Source organism: Eptesicus fuscus, chromosome 22, assembly GCF_027574615.1.
Source record: "Eptesicus fuscus isolate TK198812 chromosome 22, DD_ASM_mEF_20220401, whole genome shotgun sequence".
NCBI classification, from domain to species: Eukaryota; Metazoa; Chordata; class Mammalia; order Chiroptera; family Vespertilionidae; genus Eptesicus; species Eptesicus fuscus.
Window position 1 is genome coordinate 8,338,362 of NC_072494.1, and position 24,450 is coordinate 8,362,811.

Genomic DNA, 24,450 nt, shown 5'->3' on the forward strand with positions numbered 1-24,450 from the left:
GTATTTTTCTTTGGTGATTTTTTTCTTTCTTTCCTATCCTCATATTGCAGACACTTAAACTGTAGCAGCGTCTGCCCAGCAGTGATGTTCTTTTGTTTTAGCATTAGTGCCTGCTGCACGGTGGCCTGGCCTGAAGTAACCGGGGTGACCCGGAGTGAAATCAGGCAGACACTGCTCTCTGAAGGTGTCGCAGCCTACTTCTTAAAGAGGGGGGTGGGGTGATCTTTTTGTTTCACCTTTTATTTTCTATTAAATATATGGTCCATAGTGATAAAAACTTAATTTCGTAGAGATGAGTTTAATTGTACCCGTCATTTTAAAAAAAAATTATTTTTTTTTTATTTCAGAGAGGAAGGGAGAGGAGAGAGAGAGAGAGAAACATCAATGGTGAGAGAGAATCATCAATCAGCTGCCCCCTGCACACCCCCTACTGGGGATCGAGCCTGCAAACCCTGCACGTGCCCTGACCGGGAATCGAACCATGACCTGCTGGTTCACAGGTCGATGCTCAACCACTGAGCCACACGGGCCAGGCTGTACCCATCCTTGTTACTTGCAATGTTGCAGAAACAGACCCTATGGAGCTTTCCCTTTCATTTCGCTCTACATTGTGTTATATTAAATAGCCCTGTGAGTCCACAGGCTCTGTCTGATCATGCATCTCCGTGTTCCCAGCCCCCAGCAGGGCCCACACATCACAGGGACTCAAGAAATACCGTGGTTTTTGAAGGGCAGGAGGAAGGAACTCGGGCAGCAAGCGAACCAGGCTCTCCCTCGGCCTTTCCTGCTGGAGGCTGCACAGCAGGGGCCGTGGCTCGTCCTCACTTAGACAGCGTCTGTTCTTCTGTCCTTGCTTCTTATCCCCTCTGCAGCATCTCCATCCTCACATTAGTGCCTCTAGCATTCCCTCCCCTTGATGGCAGTTTTGAAGCCACAGATTGAGAGCAGTCGGATTCCTGAGTCAGAGCTAGGCAAACAGAGCCTGCAGGAGATGCCTATTCTAACAGCATCTGCCTTTCAGTCGCTTTTAATCTTTGCTTTTGATATATTTTTCTTCATCTGTGTATTTTGCCGTTTCTAATTGAAATCTTTATTCTGCAGCCACAATACCAAAACGACCACCTGGCTGGACCCTCGCCTTTGTAAGAAAGCCAAAGCCCCCGAGGACTGTGAAGACGGAGGTAGATTCCGAAAGACCAACTTTAAAAAATTCCAAATAAATATTTTAATAAGTTGGGTACATTCTCAGCCCCAGGATAAGCCTCCTCATGCCTGTTGAGCCTTCAAAACTATATTTAATTTAGCACCACTAGGATGGATAGTACCTATGGCTTAGAGCAGCGTTAGGAGCCCAGTGAAAGCCTTTAATAAACCCCACCCCACAGACAGCTTTTACTGCTCAGTAATAAAATGATTCCTCTAAGAATCATTGGGTAATTATTATTATTGGATAGTAATTCTGCCTTGTATATCATAGACTGTAGTTAGTGCCATAGTCTTACATGTAAGTATAGAATTTACCCCAACCAAAATCGTTTGCCGTGCCCTCCTGAATATAGACTGCAGAAGAATAACATCTGTTTTGAAGAAATCGATAAGCTGATTCTAAAATATTTATATAAATACAAAGGCTCCGTTCCATTGTGTATATGTACATCTTCTTTAATCATCTATCGGAGGGCACTTTGGTTGTTCCCATGTCTTGGCCACGGTGAATAATGCTGCAGTGAACATAGGGGCACCTCTATCTTTTCAAATCAATCTTTGCAAAGTTTTCAAGTAGATACGCAGAGAGGGGCTGCTGGGTCACATGGTAACTCTATTCTTAATTGTTTGAGGCAGCTCCATCCTGTTCTCCATGGCGGTTTTACCAGCCTACAGGCCCACCAGCAGTGGATAAGGGTTGCTTTTCTCCACAACCTCATCGACACCTGCTATTACGTTAAGAAATAACTTTAAAAATGATTTTTATAGCATACCCCCTTTGTGTATGAGGTTCTCAACAGTAAGTTTTTTTATGGTGAAATCAGCACTCTAAAGGTAAACTGGCATGTATGAGCCCATAGACCTGGACTGTTTACTAACTGTGAATGTGGTATTGGTCTTCTCGGCCATGTCTCTCTTGCTGGTCTCCCCCTGTTTCCTGCCCACTAATTGTTTCAGTTCAATTCTCTGCTGTTTCCTGTTTTCCCTGTAGAGCGTATTTATTTCCGTAGCTTTAACTGTCGATTCACTGTAGTTGGGTCCCTTATCTACGTCTCCAGTATTGTCCTCGGTTCTAAATGCTATTTCTGTATTTCCTATTGACTTTCTTTTTTATTGTCCTACTAGCACTTCAAATAACTGTATTTCAAACTAAACATTTTTCTCCCTAAGTCACCCATCCCTCCTTCTGTCATCAACACCATCCGCATAGTCACCTGCGCCCAAATCCTTGCGGCCATATTTGCTTCCTCTTCGTTTGCTCTGTTCCCTATATGCAGTTTCCGATCGCTGTGGCTCTTTCCTTTTCTATACACTGAGTGGCCAGATCATTGTGATCTCTAAACGCATAATAATCTGGCCACTCAGTGTATATCCTATATAATAAAAGGCTAATATGCAAATTGTCCCCTCGACCAGGTGTTCAACCAGCAGGCAGGCCAGCCAACTGCCCATGTCCCCTCCCCCTGGCCAGGCTGGCTGGACCCCACCCATGCACGAATTCATGCACCGGGCCTCTAATACACACACACACACACACACACACACACACACACACACACTGAGTGGCCAGATTTTTATGCGTTCAGAGATCATAATAACCTGGCCACTCAGTGTATTTTGCCAGTTTACAAATTAGTATGAAAATTTCCCAGCATACAGACAAATTGATAGAACTTTACAGTGAATACATATGTGTCCACCACTGAGATGCTACAATGAACCTTTTGCTGTATTTGCTTTTTCACATAGCTGTCTGTCCATCTATCCTCTTTCTGTCCATGCTTTTTCTTTTATATCTTTCTCTCCATTCCTCTGATCACCACACACTTGCATTATCCTTAAATTTAACTTTCTTCAGTTACTTCTCCAATACATCCCTAATGCCAGTGGCCACCAGAATGTTGGTGTTCAAACTACCTTTTGGTGTACAGGGAAAAAAAGCGTTAGAACTTATTTTTCATAATGTTTCTTTGAGGAAAAAAGGAAATTAAGTCTCTCTACTACTTTAGATACAGATTGGCAAGCCTACATGTGATTACATGTGATTATCACATACCCCGCCCCGAGTGCCTTACTCTCGCCAACGGCACCGTGGACTCTTGCAGTTGACTGTGCCCGTTTCGTGGATTTAAAGACCATGTTACATGCTTTTTAATCCAGACAAAATTGAAAGGCGACTTTAAAAATTTTCCGCAAAAGATAGTACCGACTGGAGGTCATACAGATACGTAAGCCCAGGCTAACAGTAAGAACACGGCAGAGCTGATGAGTTTTATGTCACCTTTTCACTTTTTCACACCAGATAGTATGTACAGGGTCGGGTACTCTGCATGGTTTCAGGCATCGCTGAGGGTCCTGGAGCCACTCAGACTCAAACTGTTTGCTCTTGGAAAGGGAGCCCTCAGCGTTCTGTCTCCCAGAAATGTAGACTCACTCATTGGCAAATCCTTCCCTGTCCGTTTTGAATCTGGCATTTCACTCAGTTCTTTTTTCTTTTCTTTTTTTTTTTCTCACAGAGCTTCCTTATGGCTGGGAAAAGATAGAGGACCCGCAGTATGGGACATACTATGTTGAGTAAGTCTGTTCCCTCGGTTCCTGTTCTCCCAAACGCTCCCTCCGTTCCATGCAGCGTCGGGGAGTCCGCAGCGCAGACTCCGTGCTCCTCCGTGGGCTTGCAGGGTTTTCCGGGAGGGGATGCGAGGGTAGGGCCTGAGCCTCACTCCCTGCTGAACCCAGAGGGAAGCTGCCGATGGTGAGCAGTTACCGGCACTACTCCAGCCTCCTCCACCGAGGGAGGTAGGAGGGGGGGGGGAGGGGAGGGGCGCTGTGGGGTGAGGGCGCAGGACGCGGTGAGCTGCTGAGGCCTTTCGGACACTGACGCTGTGGGTCTGAGAACAGCGGGGAACTTTAAGGGCAGCATGTACCACAGGACCCAGGACGCTGACGTATCTGATTAAAAGTGCTCTCTTTTAAGGAATAAATCAAGGAAAATGTAAGTGATTTTTTTTTGGGGGGGAGGGGGGGCGGAGGCTGAGGGAGATGAATGAAAGTTGCTCCTTACACAGCTGTTTTGGTTAAATTGAAACACACAATGTTGGCGGGAATTCCCAGCCCCTGCCTTTGTTAGCCTGAGGAATTAAGATGGCATCAGCATCTAATTTTTCTCTCCGTTCCCCCTTTATCGAACTGTTGTCACGACCATTGGGGTTGCTTTCCTTCCAAACGCTCTCGATACAATTCTGACCTCAGGCTTCTAGTGCCAGGCAAACCACGGCCTGAGAAATGTTACCGTTTCCCGGGAAACGGGGCGTGTAGACCTGCTGCCTGAGAAGGGAAGGCGAAATGACATTATTACCTGGGAAAAGCAGCAAACCTGAGGCCCTTCCAGCTTTATGACGGCTTATTAATTTTTTATTACTTGTTGGCAAAAACAAATGCCACTTCCTGGCATTTGTCCTTAAAGTAAGTACCTCTGACTCCGGGTGTACTGGTAACTCCAGTGCTTATTCCAGTGTGTGTGTGTGTGTGTGTGTGTGTGTGTGTGTGTGTGTGGATTGTTCTCGAGTCACTGGTTAGAGAGGTTTTTGGAAATCCTTAAAAATATAACTTATACCCTAAGGAAGTGACTAGTTTGACGCTTAGCTCTCTAACTTCTCAACGTCAGTATTTTGGCTCCTTTGCAGGCTATGCTAATTTTATGTCCATTGTGCGATTTAATGTCTTGCTGCTGCTGTGATGTGAAAAGTGTACAGCGGCTCTTTGGCTGTTTTTTTCTAGAGCATATCTAGTTAAAATAAGGAAACAGTTATTTCTTCAGTCCAGGGCGTATTTGAAGGCCACGCAGAAAGGTCTCGTGAGATTCTCCCCCCGGTAGCTTAGTCTGTTTGGGTGGGTGGACACAGCCGCACACTTCGGAGATAACGGTCCTCATGCTCTTATCGCCCATCCCAAACGCATTCGAACACGTGGTCGGGAGGTGAAAGCCCTTGGCCTGTTCGAAACTCTTGGGCCCGACGATGCGGTTGTCAGTAAGCAAGGCTGTGATGTGGGAGCAACTTCAGGGCAGGCCCTGGAGTGACCGACCCTGGAGTGACCCGACCCTGGAGTGACCCGCCCGCCCCCGGGGGCCGCGGAGGTCCGGGTCAGAGCTGGCACGCGCGGCAGCAGCGACGGGATCTGGTGTGGCCGCTCCCAGAACCGGCTCGCTTCCCGGGAGGGTGATTGATGAGGTGAAGGGGGAGCAGCTGCACCCCAGAGGCACGTCCCCATGGAGCCCGCGGAGCCGGGGAATGTGGCAGGGTTCCCAGACCGCGGTCCTCGCCGTCCTCCGGCGCGTTTGCTGCCGGAGATAAAAAGCTGTTACTTGAACGGCTACTCTGTGGCTCTCCGCTTGTCAGACCAGATGGCACGGAGATGGCTCTTGGCAGGAGCCTCGCCGTAGTAGCACCAACTGCGGCGGCACAGTGTTTCTTCGTCAGTGTTTAGTTCGTTGTACGAGATTCGGAAACGGGTTAATTTATTTCTGAAAATGAAATTGTTCCAAAAATGTGACGGCGGCAGGCCTTCCAGGCGAAGGCCTGTATGTATTAGGAATAATGTTTCCTGATTGTTTCGCATCAAAAGTCTCAGTGCGCTTCGGTGACAGAGTCTAAATATACGTCTGCCCTAATATCTCAGCTTCTTCCTAAAAGAATAATGGTTTTGTTTGCTGAGATGAATTTTAAAAATCCATATCGCATACACAGACCTTTAGTGCAGATGGGATTCTGAATTATATGTAATCTATCTGATCATGCTTGTTTGGGACCCTTGTTTAATTTTTCGTATAATCTTCCGTCTCCTCTCTCACTTCGCAGCTAGTTCTATGGAAAACAGAACCTGTTCATTTAGCAATGGATATACTGAATGGAAAGGAGAGTGTTTTTACTGTTTTGCTTTTGGGTGGCATTCATCTAGGTACCTACGGTGACAGATGCAGTTACTCCCTTCACGACAATCTTAGATTCTTTTGTCGAAGAATTTTCAGGATTCCTCATTTGCATACTTCTAGTCTCTTCTCCCACTCACTGCAAAGAGGACAAATACAAATGACTACTTTTCTGTTGTAATGGCTGCAAAGAGAGTCGTTCTAGTTCTGAATGGCATTGGGGTGAGCCAAGGTCCTTTCTAAACAGGTTTATTCTATTTTTTAAAAAAGCTTTTTTTAAAAAAATATATTTTATTGATTTTTTACAGAGAGGAAGGGAGAGGGATAGAGAGCTAGAAACATCGATGAGAGAGAAACATCGATCAGCTGCCTCCTGCACACCCCCCACAGGGGATGTGCCCGCAACCAAAGTACATGCCCTTGACTGGAATCGAACCTGGGACCCTTTCAGTCTGCAGGCCGACGCTCTATCCACTGAGCCAAACCAGTTTTGGCTCTTTTCTTTTTTTTTTTTTTTTAGGGCCAGTTTCTGGTTGTTTTGTTTTTTCAAGAATACGAACATGTCAGTATTAATAAATAACTGTGAAAATAGCACCTCGCTTAACACCAGACATCTTCGTTTTCTCAGAGGGTTGCAGGTAGCCCCGCGGATAAGGCGCCCCTCGTAGTCAGAGGCAGAAACATGCTTGAGTGTTAGTGACATCAGAACCCAAAGCGAGTCACGCAGAACTGGCCTCCTTTAGAGCTCCGCGACGAAGCAGCCGCGTCTGTCTCAGCGTCAGCGCTGCCCTCGACACAGACACAGGGGCCTGGCCGCTCCCCCGCCTCCACCATTAGTGTCCACAGTGGCAGAGGAGTCGTTCCAGTGCGTGACAGTTTTTGTGCAGATGCTATAAACCTCAGCCCCTCCAAAGGCAGCCATAATGTGAAATTCTGTTGACTTGATGTTTAGTCGTTGGTGTCCACTAATGCCCCTTTTTAAAAAATGGGTTTCACTGGAAAATGCGCATCATCTGGCTGAAATATCTCTGCTTTGGAAGTGCTCGAATATCATTCCCGTCGCTTCCGGGTTAGACCCGTTTGAGATCCCGAGCCCCTGGGGCAGTAGTTGCGTTCTTACCACGGCCAGGTAACCAGTGCCCGGCCCCTGTGATGCTTACCGCCTCCCCCTGGCCACTCGCTCACCCCCCTCGCCTCCCTCCGCTCTGCTTTTCTCTGGAGACTGGTGCGCTTCCCCAGAGTCCACTGTGAATGTCCCCAAGTCAGAAATGCCAGTGAAACTTACGTTGTGTTTACATAAGCCATTTAATCATTTTACAATCATGAAAGCATTTACGCGTGGAAGAGTTGTTCTGTGATATCATTTGATAAAAGCAAACCTCTTTCTTAGTTGCGGCTAAATCGATGCAGGCGAGTCCGTGGAAAAGTCAGGAAATTTCTAGAAGGCTCTGTACCTGGATTTCTTCAGAAGTGTCCTTAGAGCTGCTTCGTTTTAGAGAAACTTAAAACCCTCCTGCTATTAAAAAATTAATCCATTACCAAACAGCTCTGATTGCATTGGTCCGAGGGCACTACTGCGGTTTGAAACTGCCGATGGCTGTTTGGGGTGCGCTGATGAAGAAGCCGAGCGACGGCCCCGAAGCGTGGACTGCTGGGCACCTTCTCCAACTTTCCTTTGTTACAGAAGCCCTCCCGCTGTGGTCTGTCCGCTCCTGTGTGTCCCATGCCTAAAGGGACCCATTTGTCCTTACGCCGTGGTGACAGAGTGGTCTGATAGTCTGTTTTACAATAATGTAACTCTTCCATCTTAAACTGAAATGCATATTTTTTTCCCTCCATTTACAGCCACCTTAACCAGAAAACCCAGTTTGAAAATCCCGTGGAGGAAGCCAAGAGGAAAAAGCAGTCCGGGCAGGCTGATCCGGGGCCTCCCAAGCCAGGTAGAGGCCTTTCCTAGCTGACATTCATACCCAAGGGAATGGAAAGCGACCGAGCTCGTCACGGCTGGGGCTCTCAAATTCAACAGAGAACGTCTGATTCTTGTTGCTGTGAAAACGGGACTAACCTTAATAAAGCAGCTGTGGGTTTGAGGCTCTGATTTGAAGATCGAATTGTTTCGTAAAGTTTAAGGCCAGGGCAGCGTCAGATCTCTCAGTCATTGTGTCTCCCAAGCTAATTGCTTAGGTCTGATATCAGTACCCATTCAGGATTCTTCATTAACTGATAGGAACAAATACTAAAGAAATTCACCCTATTATCTGCCTCTCAGATGGGATGGTGTTAATAATATTAGGATCATTGGGGGAACGCTTTTAAACAATAGACCCTGAGAATGTGAGGAGCCTCGCCCATGGGTATTTTGAAAACGCTGCCCAGAAATTTCTCTCATTCTATTCACCCCTCCCCATCTCCTCCCTCTCTCCCTCTGTCATTCGTAGCCCTAGTAATGGTCTTTGTGGTCATACTGTGTGATTGAGTGGGATTCTCCCCACCTCTGTTGCCCATGAGAGAAACATTCTTTCTCATAGCTGCTCCTCAGAAACATGGTCCCTTCCCTTAAGTTTTGCATTTGATTTAGCCAAATATTTTTCGTTTAACCAATATGGTAGAGCACCTACCATATGCCCAGTGCTTTGTTAGGCATATGGTATTCAAAAACGATTGGGGGCGGGGAAGGGAGGGGAGCGATTAGGGGCAAGGCAGGTCTTGCCCCCAAGGGTTCACAGCGGTGCTTACCAAGTGGAGTGGACGCAGAGTGTGCGTCCCTGACTTTCAGGAGCTTAATACTAAGCTGTCCCTCCCATTTTGACTCCAGATAAGGGACTCTTTGGGGTGAGAGGAAGTAAGTACAAACAAGGAGGAGGAAAAGTAGGTGCTTTTACCTTTCAAATAACATGGAAGAACCTTAGAAAAGAGTAATGACACACGCTAAGTTTTATTTTTCAGTGATTCAGTTTATGAATTTAAATTCTAACTGTTCTATGACATTAAAGTCCCTCTCATTTTTTCTTCTCTGTGGTTTGTTTAAATTATATAGACGACCTTGAATATTGCCTTCAAGGGCCCTGTTCATTGTAGTGATTTTTGTTCTCAAACCCATTTCTCATTTTGGCACAGACACGGAAAAATCCCACTTCACGCGGGATCCGTCCCAGCTTAAAGGCATCCTGGTTCGGGCATCATTGAAGAAAAGCACAATGGGCTTCGGTTTTACCATCATCGGTGGAGACAGGCCTGATGAGTTCCTGCAGGTGAAAAACGTGCTGAAAGACGGCCCTGCCGCTCAGGACGGGAAAATTGCACCAGGTAAGCAACTTAATAAACATATAAGTGTATGTGTTCTGGATATTACGCACCATCGCCGTTAGCCTCTGCGGCAGCACCCCAGACTCGAGCACTTTTACATTTCTGTAGCAAAAATGGATGAGTAAGCCCTGGTTAATAACCCTTTGGCTGGACTAAGCTAAAGATGTATGAGCCACCTCAGAAACTATGTGATTGTTTGGTTTTCTTCCATTATGTGGGGCATTTTTGGAGCTACCTAACATTGACCTATAACCTGTTCAGAAAAATGATCCATTGTGATGTTATAGTGACGCCGCACAAATGGTTACGTCCCGCGTTCTCTCCCAGGCTGTCTTGTTTGCTTGCTTCCGTGGTCTCACTGGTCGGGGATAAAGCTGAGCCGCTATGTGAAGGACGATAGACACGGGTATTGCCATTGCTACAGAGCTGCATGAATTTGTGTGTAATAGCTTTCCTAACTTCCTAACTTCTAGGAAGTTTTCTGTGGCTGACCGTGTCCGTGGCAGAGGGGACATTCAGGACTAGTTACAGACTATGCGGGAGGCTCAAACACATTTTTCCAGAAGGGTTTAGTAACCCACTGAGGTTGCTTCCCACACTGTTGACTAGACTTTTCTACTCCTCTGTTAGCTCACACACCATGTAGGCCGCACATGGACAGCTCCGGCCGCCAGAATACTACCTTTCATGGTGGATGTTGGCTTATTTCCAATTAGGATATGGGATCTCTCAAATTATTCCTTCCCGTTTAGGTGATAGAGACTCAAAACATGAAACTTAAAATAATCAAAAGTTATATTTGTAAAGAAAATTATTTTTAGCTCTCCTCTATTACTTTATAAAATAAACTCTAGAGATTAAAATTAATAATAAGGGTTTTTTTTAGTTCTCAATTTTGACTTTTTGAAAATTTTGTCCATGAAATGGACATTGTATATGCTATTGGGATTTCATAATATTCATATTTGTCTAAATTTATCTAACTTGCACAGCAACATAATACTTCCATGAAAATTCTGGGATTTTAACTAGAGGAGGAAAAGTCAAAACTTTGTTTCTAATTAGTCTAATTTCTGTATCTTCTTAGATTATGGACAAATTTCCACAGACTAATGTTTCTTAATACCATTCATGTTGATTTTTTAAAAAATATGTTTTCTTTGATTTCAAAGAGAGGAAGGGAGAGGGAGAGAGAGAATCATTGATTGGCTGCCTCCTGCACACCCCTGACCTGGGATGGAGCCCACAATCCAGGCACGAGCCTTACCAGGAGTCAACCTTTCGGTGCCTGGGAAACACCCAACCAACCGAGCCACACTGGCCAAGGCTGGCCATAACCTTTTAAATAATCATATTCAAATAAAAGCAGCAAATGGATAAGACAGCAGCGTACACGTTTTAAAACTTAAGGCTGCATTAAAAACACACAGCTGATGAATGTCAAGTGGCAGTGGTTGTAATAATGCAAAATCAAAGAAGCAAAACCAACTTTTCAGGATTAATTGAGCTGACTTTTCGGTGTTTCAGTATGTTCTTTGCTTCGGTTGACTCTTTTTGTGGCTTGTTTCTCCTTGTGAAATCAGAATGACAGCAAATGGAAACTCTAGAAAGATAAAAATGCTAAAATATATTCATAACCACATCAGTCTAATCTTTAGCCCTACGTTATGAATTTTAATTACACCTTAATGGCTTCTTAAAAGTCAAGGAACAAGGCAGTATTTAAAGATGGCCTGTTTGTCCAAGTCGTCAGTGAGGACTCGCTCCCCGTCTGTGTACTGAACACCCACTACAGCGCACCGAGCTCGTGTGGCCACGTGGGTGGGACTCGGAGGGTATACTAACAATGACAGTTTGAATTTGCGATTATTTTCAGTATGCTTCCCTCGAGTGTGAGGTCATAGCTCTCTGCTGCAGAGATAATGGAGATTTATACACTCGTCTCCCCCCAACAATAAAAATGAGCTTCCGTGGTGGTGGTTGCAGTATTTCTAACCCGATTATCTTTTACCAGGCGATGTTATTGTAGACATCAACGGCAGCTGTGTCCTGGGTCACACCCACGCAGATGTGGTCCAGATGTTCCAGCTGGTGCCTGTCAATCAGTACGTAAACCTCACTTTATGCCGTGGTTATCCGCTCCCGGACGACAACGAAGACCCCGCCGTGGACATGGTCGCCGCCACTCCCGTCATCAACGGCCAGTCACTGGCCAAGGGAGAGCACACTCAGGATTTTAAGTCGGGGGCGATGGCCCTGGACCAGAATGGGAAGTCGGGGCAGGTCCTGGTCAGCGACCGTCTCAACGGGCCATCGGACGCGAGCGAGCAGAGAGCGTCCACGGCCTCCTCGGGCAGCTCCCAACCCGAACTCGTGACCGTCCCTCTGACCAAGGGCCCCAAGGGCTTTGGCTTTGCGATTGCCGACGGCCCCACCGGCCAGAAGGTGAAGATGATCCTGGACAGCCAGTGGTGCCCGGGCCTCCAGAAGGGGGACGTCATTAAGGAAATCTTCCACCAGAACGTGCAGAGCTTGACGCACCTGCAAGTGGTCGAGGTGCTGAAGCAGTTCCCCGTGGGCGCGGACGTGCCCCTGCTCATCCTGCGAGGAGGTGAGTGAAGCGCGGCCGGCCACGGTCGCTGCTCACGCTTGCTTATCTGTTGTTTGTCCTTCCGGCAGCGCAGAAGGTCTTCTCCCAGCAGACTCAGCTGGCCCCTCGTGGGCATGTTCCAGAAGGTTCTGTCCGACTGCTTCCGTGAGCAGTATCCTTTGCAGCAGATTCTTGAGTTATTAATCGTTTCCCTCATACCCATGATGGATTCCCTCCCCTCTCTATTCGTTTAAAAATCGGGTTTGTGGCTTTAATGATCGGAGGGAGCCACGCAGTGCAGTCGCCTTGTGCTGCTTCACGTGAAACAGGTCCTCTTCCTTTCATGTTCTCTGTGGGGCCGAGGACAACAGGAGAAATGGACTCTCCATCCCTGGTCTTGGCCTGGACCCGTGTGACGTGCAGGGATGCCGGAGCGGGCCGGCTCGCTGTGACCCAGCAGAGTGTCGCACAGAGCGCTCATCTGTCCTGTAGGAGCAGTCAGGATAACGTGCACTCATAGAGCTCCCACCTTAAGCTTTCGTCTCTGTCCCTCAAGGTTCATTAAACCCCACAGTGCTCACGTGAGAGAAATAAAGTTTTTATTTCCCAAGGTCATCAGCTGGCACGAACTGCTCCGGGCGATTATACATCCCGTTCCCAGGACCGGTCACCAAGTGTGCATGTTAACGGGCTCCCGTTAATCCACACCTGAGCGTGGCTGGTACTCGGAAGGGTAAAACCTGGCCTCCACTCCTCTCTCTCTGGCTTTTAGTTTTCACTTTTGAGGCACATGAGAAGTGTAACTGCATTGGGGCATTTCTCCCCACCCGCCCTTATTCTCACGTCTTGAACTAATTTGTTTCTTCTCCGGGTGGTGAGGCAGGAGGTGCTGAGAGTACGGGGGAACCTCTCTGCTGGGGCGCGGTTGGGCCGTCAGTTCCTGCCCCGCCCCCCGTTGGCTGTGCGCCGTAGGGAAGTGGTGTTACTCTGTCTGGACTTTGGCTGCCTCGTCTGTAAAACGGTGGTAGCATTTATGCCTTAGGATTGTCATAACGATGGAATGAGGTCACACATGGGCAATGCCGGGCACGTAGGAGGTGCCAGACAAAACCGCCCAGCCAGTTCATCGCATGCGTTCACTGCATTTGTGATCTGGAAATGCTCCCTGTTTTTAAAACTCGGCTTGTGTTTTGTTTTGTTTTCTTAAGGTCCTCCTTCACCAACGAAAACTGCCAAAACGGTGAGTACACAGTGGCCCTCAATGGCTCCTTCCCAGCACACTGCCCCGCCCCCTCTGCCAGGGCTACTGCTCCCCCCCCCAGCGCCCCCCCCCACCCCCCGGTGGTCCTGGCTGTGTCAGACCCTCAGGGAAGCGGGGGAGTCAGAAGGCCCACAGAGGAGAGCGGTGCTCTCGGCTGAGTGTGTGCATTGGAGGGACACGAGAGGCCCGGACAGCAGGACAGCGTGGGCACAGAAGTGGCTGCTCAGGGCCCTTCTGGGAGGAGAGGAGCTCACGGAGGCCATGGACGCTCACATCCTCTCCGTGTGCCCACGGGGAAGACGTGGCTGCCTCACCCAGGCTCATGGGGGCTGCAAACGCCCACACGTCGGGAACCTCGCCTGGAGGACTGAGCGAGACTTGGAGAGAATCGTGGCCCCTGTGCCCAGGCCGCTTGTGGTCAAAGGGACAGGCTGTCGGCCTGAAGCAGCGCTTTCCTCCGCCTCCTCCTGGGCCGCCAAGGAGCCGCCCGAAGGACCCGTGGAGAGAACGAGACCTAAGAAAGGAGGCACCAGATAACGCCGCAGAGACCCGTGCCCGGCGCAGGTGCAGCCGCTTGCTTGTAGCACAAGTGCAGCCGCAATCGTGTGGATGTGGCCACACAGACAATTGCATGTGAAATCCGAGTTCGAGTCTGTCCTCTCACAGGCGAAGGGTGGTCGTGCTTAACCTTAAACCTGGGCTGTTGAAGGACAGACCATCAGAGGTGAAAGGATGAATCTTTCCTCGCACGGCTGGCGGGGTCGTCGGATGAAAAGGAAAGGAACTCTGCACTTTGATGTAGACCGTATTGCTCAGGACCGGTGTGGACGGCACTACATTTTCCTATCCAGTGAAAACTGCACTGGAGTTTCCCACATTTCTCTGTTCCTCAGGGACCATTGGTCACCCCAGTGCTTCTGCATGTTTCCTAATGGATGCTGGTGCAGCGCGGTGACCCTGATGCTTCAGGGCTGAGGGAGGTCTCCCATGACCCCACCGCTCAGACAGAATCCCAGGGCGCCTGGGGCGAGGGGGGGCCGTCCGCACCTCCCCCGCCATCTGCCTGGTCCGGGTCAGCAAAGGGTCCCCTCACTGCCCCCCGACAGACGGCGCCCCTGCAGCCCGCAGGGTGGATTATTTTGTCTCCCGCCCCCTCCTCAGTTCAGGACAAGCCGTTCTCAGAAGCAGACTTGTTTCTCAGGCTGCTCAGGGGCTTCAGCTTTAGGGTGTTAGGAAAGAACTCATTTCGCTTGGATACTGTGCAGTGTGAGTTCCGTCTGAATGGGGGAACGTGGACGTGTCCTTCTCCGGTCCCCCTCTGCCTGCCCGGCCGGGGCGCAGGTGCCCACAGAGCCGTCTTACGCCTGGTTCGTTAGCACTTCCTGTCCAGTCACTTGAAAGAATGTTCTCCTCAACACGGTCCCTGGGAACGGGGTTCCGTGAGTGGGGAGGGAGTCCCTGCCTCCCTCCTGCCTCCGGAGAAGCGCTGAGTGCCGCGTCCGCTTTCCCTTCCCCTCGAAGCGGCGTGTGCGGCTGCCGGACCAGGAGGCTCGGGGCTCACCGTGGCCTCGGGTGAACTGGGCTTTAAGCCCGTGGTCGGCAAACTGCGGCTCGCGAGCCACATGCGGCTCTTTGGCCCCTTGAGTGTGGCTCTTCCACAAAATACCACGGCCTGGGCGAGTCTATTTTGAAGAAGTGGCATTAGAAGGAGTTTAAGTTTAAAAAATTTGGCTCTCAAAAGCAATGTCAATCGTTGTACTGTTGGTATTTGGCTCTGTTGACTAATGAGTTTGCCGACCACTGCTTTAACCACGGCCCGAGAGGGAACGCCTGGGAGACCGCGGTGGGGCCGTGGCTTCGACCTGCCCCTCCACACCCACCATCAGTTGACACACTGGGTTTAGACAACCGTTTTATGAACACATCAACCATCTGGCTGTTTAAAATACTAAGTAAAGCCCCTTTCCATTTCAGAAAACGGATAAAAAGGAGCATGCGGGAAGCTTGGAGGCCGTGAATGAGCCCATTCCGCAGCCTCTGCCTTTCCCACCCAGCATCGTCAGGTCCGGGTCCCCCAAGCTGGACCCCTCTGAGGTCTACCTGAAGTCCAAGACGTTATATGAGGATAAACGTAAGTAGTTGGGGAGTGTCTCAGGAGAGCAGGCGACAAAATCAATTTCAATTTTTTTTTTTATAAACTGGGGCCTACCATCTTTTAAAATCACGTGGAAAAGTCATTTCTTCATTCCATCCTATGACTCTGGGCTTCTTCCATTCACATTCAACATTCATTCGTTCTTTTCGTTTCTTTTTTTTCAAAAGCACATGTTAAGTGCCTACTATGTACCCAACATCAAAGTAATGGGAATACAGAGATAAATAGGTTACGTAGGCCCCACACCCAAAAAGAGGGCGCCGCTCGGGGGCGCTGGAGTCGGTCAGAGGCACGAGGGGAGCAGGCGAGGGTTTTGACTGCAGGGATGATGCCACGGGACTGAGTCTTAGGGGGACGCCCGGCAGGGGTGTGGAGGGGGAGGACGCAGAGGGGTGAACCTGAGGAGGAACCCAGGAGCGCGCCCTGCGGAGTCCCGCTGAGAGAGGAGGAGAGCGAGTACAAGGCAGAGGTTCGGGTCCATCCTCCTTTACTTACGGCTGCGAACCTCTTCCGAAGTAAAATTGCAGATTGAAGTAGGCTTGCTTTTTTAATGCATCTGTTTTTAGGCAATAGATGTAAATCTGCCTTGGAAAAGAGGTGCGTCGATGGAAATGTCAGATGTAATTATTTCATGCTTATTTCCCCAATTGTCGATCTTCATGGCGATTGTTGGGCCTCACCCACACCATAGCTGAGCTGGGCTCATGAGGCCTCTCATCGCCGAAGTTCCAGGGTTCTGGGAGCAGGAATCTCTCAGAAGAGACCGCTTCTGAGGAGCACGCTCAGGAACGGCTCTACACGGCAGCTCGCTGTTAAAGCACTCCCTGCCACGCCTCTCTCCCTTCCCGTTCTAGCACATGCTTCCTCCTCCTAAGTAGCATCAAGCTTTCGCAGAGATAAGATTGCAGTCATGCAGCAGCTGTTCCTGACTTAATCTTCGGGTGATTGCCCCCTTTGGGGTTAAGAGCCAGACCATGGAAACCAAGCTGAGTTCAAACCTCTGCCATTTCCCTCCGTGGGATGCTGGGCCCTCAGTTTCCCCAGCGAGAAAATGGGGCCAATGATAGGTGTTAACCGTTACTTACTTTTAAAATAATACCATTTTGCAAAATTAGGCTAAGTCAGCAGTCCATGTGGAATGCTTTTCTGAAACAAAGCATTAGGTTAGGAGCAGAACTAAGACATTTTACGGACTCTCTTTTTCCAGGATTTGCCCACGTGTTAATTTAGGCAATTTACACTATCAAATATCAAACTTAAATTAGGTAATTTTAAATTGAATATTGTAATGCTGATTTGAAGGCATGAAGAGTTAATGGCAGTGTAGCACTGAGCACATGAACATGAGGGTAAATCTTTTATAGGTATATATATATATATATATATATATTTATATTTTAATTGATTTCAGAGAGGAAGGGAGAGGGAGAGACAGAAACATCAACGATGAGAATCATTGATCGGCTGCCTCCTGCATGCCCCACACTGGGGATCGAGCCCGCAACTGGGGCATGTGCCCTGACTGGGAATCAAACCATGACCTCCTGGTTCATAGGTCACTGCTCAACCACTGAGCCACGCCGGCCAGGTGTAAGGGTAAAACTTGATACAAAGTTTTGTTTGGAACTCAAAGCAAAGATTTACAATTGAATTATTATTTTTTTTTTTTGTGGTGTTTTACTCTTGGGTAAATTTTTGCATCTCAGAACATTCTAAGGATGTGGTTTATTGAACTCTATAATACTACCCTACTACCAAACTTAATTTCATTTTCATCCTTTTAAAATAAACCAAAGTATTTATGTATTTAATATCTTCTGGTTTTCCTTAGCGCCAAACACCAAAGACTTGGATGTTTTTCTCCGGAAACAGGAATCGGGGTTCGGCTTCCGGGTGCTGGGAGGAGACGGCCCTGACCAAGCTGTGAGTGTGAACCCCGGGACGCGGCTGCTCCTGGGAAAGCTGTTAAGTGGCAGTTTGGTAGAATCGGGTGTTTTTGCCGTTTTCTGTTTTGTTTGATTTTTTTTTAAATATTTTGTTTTCTCTGTCAGTTTCGTTAACATGAGAATTGCATTTCCATTAGTTCGTAGTCCCTCCTTAACTTGTGCAGCTAAAGCTGGAGGTGGAAACTGGATCTGTCGGCCCTCAGTTGGACAGGAATTAATCTCTCTGTGTGCCTAGTGCTTATTTAAAACCTCTTTCTTCCTTTTGCCTTCATTAAAGAGATGTTAAGGCGTTTTCCTTTTCTAAGAAACCTGTAATTCAAAATCCTATTTACCACAGTCACTCTGTCTTCTGAATGTTCCGCAAACAGTGGGCATGAGCCATGAATATTATGTCACCTCATCCGTATTACTCTCATTATTATTAATGGGTTGACATTTTTATGCTCAGAAATTTGCCATTTCATTTGTTACCTATGAAACCAGAAAGATATAAAATAATTAATGTTTCTGTCCAGAAAGCATGAGGGTTATGTTTTGCAGAGCATTTAAAATCTAAATTTTATTCATACCCGATTCTCGAGGAAAATTAAAGAACAAACGTGGTGGATAGCATTTTTTAAAGTTCTGCCCTTAGTTTGAATGACAAAGAAGTAATGTGCTTCTTTAGAATTTAAGAATATATTGAAGTGGGGTTTTTGTCTAATATCAAGAAAGACTGAATTATGATGATGCTGGAAAGTTAGGTGAGTAACAATAATCTTTTCAAGTGACAGGCTTTCTTCTGTTTCTGAATAGAACATTTGATTTCTGTCGTATAAATGTGTCCTGGTGAGTCATTCGGTTACAGTTAATAGTTTCCCCTATGTAGGCCAGGCATAGGAACCTTGGTTATTTCTGATGATATAGTTTTGTCTGAGCCCGGCTGGTGTGGCTCAGTGGTTGAGCATCGACTCATGAACCAAGAGGTACCGGTTAGATTCCTGGTCAGGGCACATGCCTGGGTTGCTGACTTGATCCCCAGTAGGGGGCGTGCAGGAGGCAGCTAATCAATGTTTCTCTCTCATCATTGATGTTCCTCTCTCTCTCCCTTCCTCTCTCTCTAAAATCAACAAAAATATATATTTTTTAAAAAAGAGAGAGTTTTGTTTGATTGCTTCCTGTTTTGTTGGTACTCGTAGTGGTCATTTAGACATTTTAAAAATTTATCTCAGACAACCTGGGAGGAACCTTTCTCTTCGGTGCCAGGTTGTAGCAGCTCTGGCTTGGCCCCGGCACTGGGGCCTGCCCAATTACAGGACTGTGACTGCAGCCAGCGGAGTGACCCTGACACGCTCACCTGGAAGCAGCTGTACCTTAGCCACTCTGTCCCCTAAAAATAGTCACTGCCTCGAGGTTCAGGACCCAGCAATGTTTCTGTTTGATGCACTGAACTTGGACTGACAGCGGTAGGTGATGGCAGCGGCGCAGGAATTACCCAGCTGCTGTGCACAGCGCGTGAGAAACGTTCCTGATGGCGACAGACTTCTGTCCGCTTTTGAAGCGACCCCACAAAATCGGGCTTTTTGAGTTGAATGGCTTTGTTTTGTTGCGGTGACGGTGGTGATGGTGGCACTTGTTAACGTTATTGCACAACTCGGTGTTTGCTGCCTCCTCTGTACCCAACCCCGAGGGTCCAGAAGGGACCATGTGGTGCGGGTACTTACAGGGCCGCTGCGGAGAGTGGCCACTGCCCGCGACACCCTTTCCAAAGCAGGACTGCCCGGAGCCGAACCGCAGTCACCCGCGGGTTTGCACGGCGCTGGGTCGGGTCGGGGAGCCTTCACTCGGCAGTTGGGGACCTTGGCCGGTCCTGGCGGACTGCGCAGCCCGACCCCCGCCTCGCTGTCTCGTCAGATCTACATCGGGGCCATCATCCCCCTGGGCGCCGCCGAGAAGGACGGCCGGCTGCGCGCGGCCGACGAGCTGATGTGCATCGACGGGATCCCCGTGAGGGGCAGGTCCCACAAGCAGGTCTTGGACCTCATGACGACGGCTGCTCGCAACGGCCACGTGCTCCTGACCGTCCGGAGGAAGATCTTCTATGGAGGTACGCGCCCCGCTGCTCCGATCGATACCGAGAACAGAGACTCGGCCCACTTCCCGGGGGGTTACAGGTCTTTCACGCGGTTTGTGGAATAGTGTGTGGGACAACCCGGTGGGTGGGACCCAGGGCCTCATTGTGGAAGGTCATGGGAGGTCAGAGGGACTCAGAAGTAATCATCACACTGTCAAAAACAGAAAAATGGGGGGAGGGGTCCATAATAAAATTACCTAGATCAATATGTTGATGATTTTACCAGGTGAAATCTGCTTTCTCAAAACAAATACAGTTATCTAGTCATACGGAGGCGTCCCACTCGCTGACTATCCAAAGATTTTGGATCCTGATGACATCCTACATACTCAGAGGACAGAATGCCTCCACTTGAGGCGTTTTGGGATAATGTAATTGGACATTTATTGAGAGCTCACTGTGTCCCAGGCATATGGATTCTGTCGTCTAATCTTTACCACGCTGTGATGTAAATACTGTCACGATCCGGTTTTACAGTTATTCCCAGAAAGGCTGGGAGACGGAACTGGCCGGGATCAAGGCGGGTGTCTAATTCCAGAGCCCGCCGTCTAGACGGTGCACTCAGATACGAATCTCTCTTACATTTTTCTCATCAACAGCTTTGTGAATATCAGATAGGAATTTTGAGAGGCCAATTCTGGCCGCTTAACAGTTTTAAAAGGACACCCTGTAGCGCGGACGGTCAGCCCCCGAAGGTGGGGGCACGTGCCCCTTCGGTTAGGAGCGCCGGCCTGGCACAGCGAGGACGTCAGTGTCTGTTGACTCGATGGTCTTTGCATTTCCCTTTTTTTTTTTCTTTCTTGATTAAGGCGTTTGCATTACTCTGACGAAGCGCGGCGCTGTGTTTTTGATGGCCGCATCCCAAGCAAAGCCCGAAGCCCGCCGCCTCGGGGCGATGGGGCGTTTAGGGGTGCACACAGAAGCCAGTGCACTGTCGCCCCCGTGTGGTCCTGAGCTCGGAACAGAACACACGCGGGGGAGGCCTGGCCACGCCCGCCGCTGGCTCGCTCCCAGGCAGCGTCCTGAGGAAGCTGCAGGCCCACTTGATGTCACTGGAGGCGTTTAGCTCATTCATTCGAACCGTGAATTACGCCCCGAAATCCTTGATTTTTTTTTTTTTTCATTAATGATTGGACGTTGGTGGCACTTGGTTGAGATTCAAAAGCTGTCTCAGGATGGTGTCGATTTTGAGCCAAAACAGATAATTGTACTTGTGTATTCATCAATGGTGGTGTGTTGTGGTTGTTAATGATGGCTTGTATCCATTTATGGCACAAAATTTGCCTATTTTAAAAAAATCAGTTAGGAGTAACTTCTAGGTTAAGTGGCCATTTGCTGGGGACCCCGTGGGCCGACTCCCTGCCCGGGAGAGGTTGCTCTTCTGTGGGCAGCTCGCCGCGTGCCCGCGAACGGCTCCCGGCTCCCTCGTCCGATGTCATCACCAGGAAATGGCAGCCTGAACGCCGCCGCTGTGAGAGGCAGACCCGTGCCGGGCGGCACCCTGTCCTGGGGCGGCCGCCTCCCAGACGCCATGCACCTCAGCCCCCGCTCTCAGTGCCGTTGGAAGCTGACCTTAAAGGGAAGCTCACTGGGCCATCTCAGCCGCAGCACTTGCTAAAATTACTGGTCCAGGCTAAAACCTTTCTGGAATTCTAACCATTTCAAGGACTGTTTTACTATCAAATTTGACGGAAGCTTTGAAAACCCCCTCGACAGTGAGGTCCCATTGTGTGTTTTCCCGGTTGCTTACATTAAGGGTATTTCAGTCCGCAGACAGCTGCTGCCCACATCTGCCCTCAGATTATGCCCAGGGCTTGGCGGGCAGCTTTTCTCTTCTGTCATTAGAAACTACATTTTTTGTGACAAGCGTAGCACAAAAATGCTTTCGTTCTCAACAATGACGACGTGTATCGATCATGTTTATTGTAGAGAAACAGCCCGAGGACGACAGCCCCCACGCCTTCCTCTCAGCACAGAACGGGTCTCCGCGCCTGAACCGAGCGGACGGCCCCGCCAGGCCCGCGCCCCCGGAGGCCTATGAGGTCGTCCTGCAGCGGAAGGAGAATGAAGGGTTTGGCTTCGTCATCCTCACCTCCAAAACCAAGCCGCCTCCCGGAGGTGAGGGCTGCTGGGCCTGCTGTCCCGACCGACCGCTGGGTCCAGCTTCCTGAGTCTCCCACGGGGGCTCACGAAACTGACCAGGAATGATGTTCAGGTGGCTTAGAGACGTCACCCTTTAAGAATGATGAGTATTTTCTTTATTTCCCAACTAGAGGCCTGGTGCATGAAATCCATGCACTCGGGGGTTTGGATGGAGGGGCCTCAGCCCGGCCTGCGCCCTCTCGCAGTCCAGGATCCCTCGGGGGATGTCCAACTGACAGCTTAGGCCCACTCCTTGTGGGGAGCGGGCCTAAGCTGGCAGTCAGACATCCTTAGCGCTGTCACAGAGGCAGGAAAGGCTCTTGCCATAGCGCTCACCAGCCGTGAGGCCCAGCTTCTGGTTGAGCGGCATTCCCCGTGGGAGTGCACTGACCACCAGGGAGCAGCTCCTGCATTGAGCATCTGCCCCCTGGTGGTCAGTGCACATTATAGCAACTAGTCATTTAGCCATTCGGTCAATTTGCATATTAGCCTTTTATTATATAGGATGAGGCGATCTGGCCAAACCTCCTAGTTTATGTGTCATCTCAGATTTCAGGAACGAAGGGTCCGTGGCTCGGTTTGCATCAAGAAGAATTTGGCAGTATGTCGGGGACGGGACCTGACCTAGTCAAAGGACAGTGCTGAGGTGTTTAATATGGGGGCACAGGTGGTGTTTTAATTAGGAGAAATCGTGTAGGCAGCAGTGAATCCAGTGCTAGAAGCAGTTGAGAGGAAGCAAAACAGATTCACAGAAAAACCTTGACCCAAATATGTCTTCAATTGTCCCTTTGTGTTATTTAACAGTAATTGCCATATTTTGCCTCTAAAGCGACCTTCTTGTGTATGCTTCATTGAAAGGCAAACATTTTGCCAGAACCTTTGAAAATTAATCTAGATATCCTGAACTGGCATAACAGGAATATTCTCATCTGTGAGGGATGAATGTATTAACTCCCTTACCAGAGAGGAATTATTTCCAGTATGTTCAGGGCTGTTAGGATTCACCAAATTAAAAAAAAATATTGTCTCATCTTAGTGTTTCTAAGAAATAATTATCTCTAAATGTAATTAGGAAATCCAAATGAGTAAGAGAACCGGCAAATGATTCGTTATGTAGCATGTTTGTCTGGTAACTTTATTTTTCTAAGTCGGATGAAAAGCATCTCTGGCCACATGACAAATGCCTCTTGCCTTTGCCTGTGGGTTTATTTCTTGGGTCGTGAGATCCTTTTAGACGAGATGGTCACTAAAATCTTAGTGACAAAAGCAGACACTTTCGGGAGCCCAAGAATTTGCAGAAATCTTGCCAAAATGAATGCCCGCGTGTGGAGGAGGAAGCCGGTGACATGATGAGTTATGGCTCCAGTGTCAGGCCACTGCTCACTGCTACTCCTTTCCATTTTCCATAAGCAGTTGCTATGGTAACACTTGGAACTGGAACTGTCTCTGGTGCTGTGAGGATGATTATGTGGCCTGATTCAGAAAACTGAAAGAAAGCAGCTTTTAGGTGCCTTTTATGTTCTGTCGTTGGAAATCAGGATTTCCAAACACAAAGAACCATCTCAGATCATCGTATTCTAAACCTCAGAGCGCACAGTAACCCAGCCTTCCAGGTCAACCAAGACGGTGGAAGATCATTACTCGGTATGATAGGTGCTGCGCACTTTTTATATCGAAGCGATTCCTTTTCTCGAACTATAAAAATCAGGGCGGAGTCCATCTGCACCGTAAAACTAAGCAATGTGGAGGGATTCAGTAAAATAAGTTGCATTACTTGAAATGCTTAACACTTTCATAGTGATTCTACTTAAAATGTACATTACACTTTAATATATCACATATTAGGTATATTCTTATTTGTGTGTATTGTATTTGTTTATACTTAAAATGTTTAACTATTTTATAGTTAACTTGGGTGGTTTTGTGTGCCTTCGGTCTCTGTGAGATAGTGGCATCAGTGGTGGTCTCTGCGGCCGGGCGAACTTGGGTTCAGGCCCTGCTGGAGTCTTGGGATCTGGGCAAGTCGCTTCCCTTCTAAGAGCTCCGGGTTCCTCTGTGAGGGGAGGACGGTGGTAGTGCTTCCTGTCTCACTTGCTTCTGGGGATTAAAGGAGCTACAGCCCAGAGGCCCGTAGCCTGGACCCGCCGCCGCCATCCTCGGCATCATCTGTGAAATTGTTTGTCACTGTCTCTTGATCTTTTTTTAAAAGAAACTTTGAGAAGTTTATTAATACTTGAGTAATGAGATGGGAAAGAAAGCTCAATTAAAATGTAAGATTGAAGCAGCAGCTAATGTGTGGCAGGAAATGAGTGTTTGCAGCTCATTAATTATCAGCTTGAATAGTAAATTAGGCTCAGGTTGGCACTGCATCTTACATCAAGTCCTTGGGAGTTTCAGTCGGGTGCAAAACCAGAACCGATCATCTCACTCACACGCTCGTTAACGGGCTCACAAGCCGCCGGGCTGCGAGCAGCCTCCTAGTACCCCACGCGTCTGTCTCCTGGAGACGGAGGCCGGGCCGGGGTGAGGGGCACGAGGAGCCTCACGCAGAGACGGGGCCAGTGCCGGGCACTGCGAGGCGAGAAGGCTTGGTTAGAGAAGAGCTCACGTCAGAGCACAGGCGGGGAGCCTGCCTGTCCGAAGAGCCTTCCTTCTTTACGGGCCTGGGGTTGGTCTAGATGGGTCTTCAGCTCAGGATGGGTTAGTTTTTCCTGCCGACACTTGTCACAGGAAAGTTCCCAGGGGCACCTCTCACACCAGCTATAAAGGTCTGCGGTTCCATTCCGGTGACTCTTTCGGAGGTC

General features: G+C 48.7%; 1 protein-coding gene across 1 annotated transcript in view; it reads left to right on the forward strand.

Annotated features, from left to right (window-relative positions):
• MAGI3 (membrane associated guanylate kinase, WW and PDZ domain containing 3) overlaps positions 1-24,450 on the forward strand; it is a 140,667-nt gene that overhangs the window by 103,903 nt on the left and 12,314 nt on the right. Inside the window, exons 6-15 of the mRNA XM_054711511.1 lie at positions 1,102-1,181; positions 3,723-3,780; positions 7,979-8,073; positions 9,251-9,439; positions 11,454-12,050; positions 13,238-13,269; positions 15,265-15,421; positions 17,277-17,368; positions 19,285-19,477; positions 21,434-21,622. Of these exons, the coding sequence (XP_054567486.1) occupies positions 1,102-1,181; positions 3,723-3,780; positions 7,979-8,073; positions 9,251-9,439; positions 11,454-12,050; positions 13,238-13,269; positions 15,265-15,421; positions 17,277-17,368; positions 19,285-19,477; positions 21,434-21,622 (1,682 nt within the window). The remainder of the gene's footprint in view (positions 1-1,101; positions 1,182-3,722; positions 3,781-7,978; positions 8,074-9,250; positions 9,440-11,453; positions 12,051-13,237; positions 13,270-15,264; positions 15,422-17,276; positions 17,369-19,284; positions 19,478-21,433; positions 21,623-24,450) is intronic.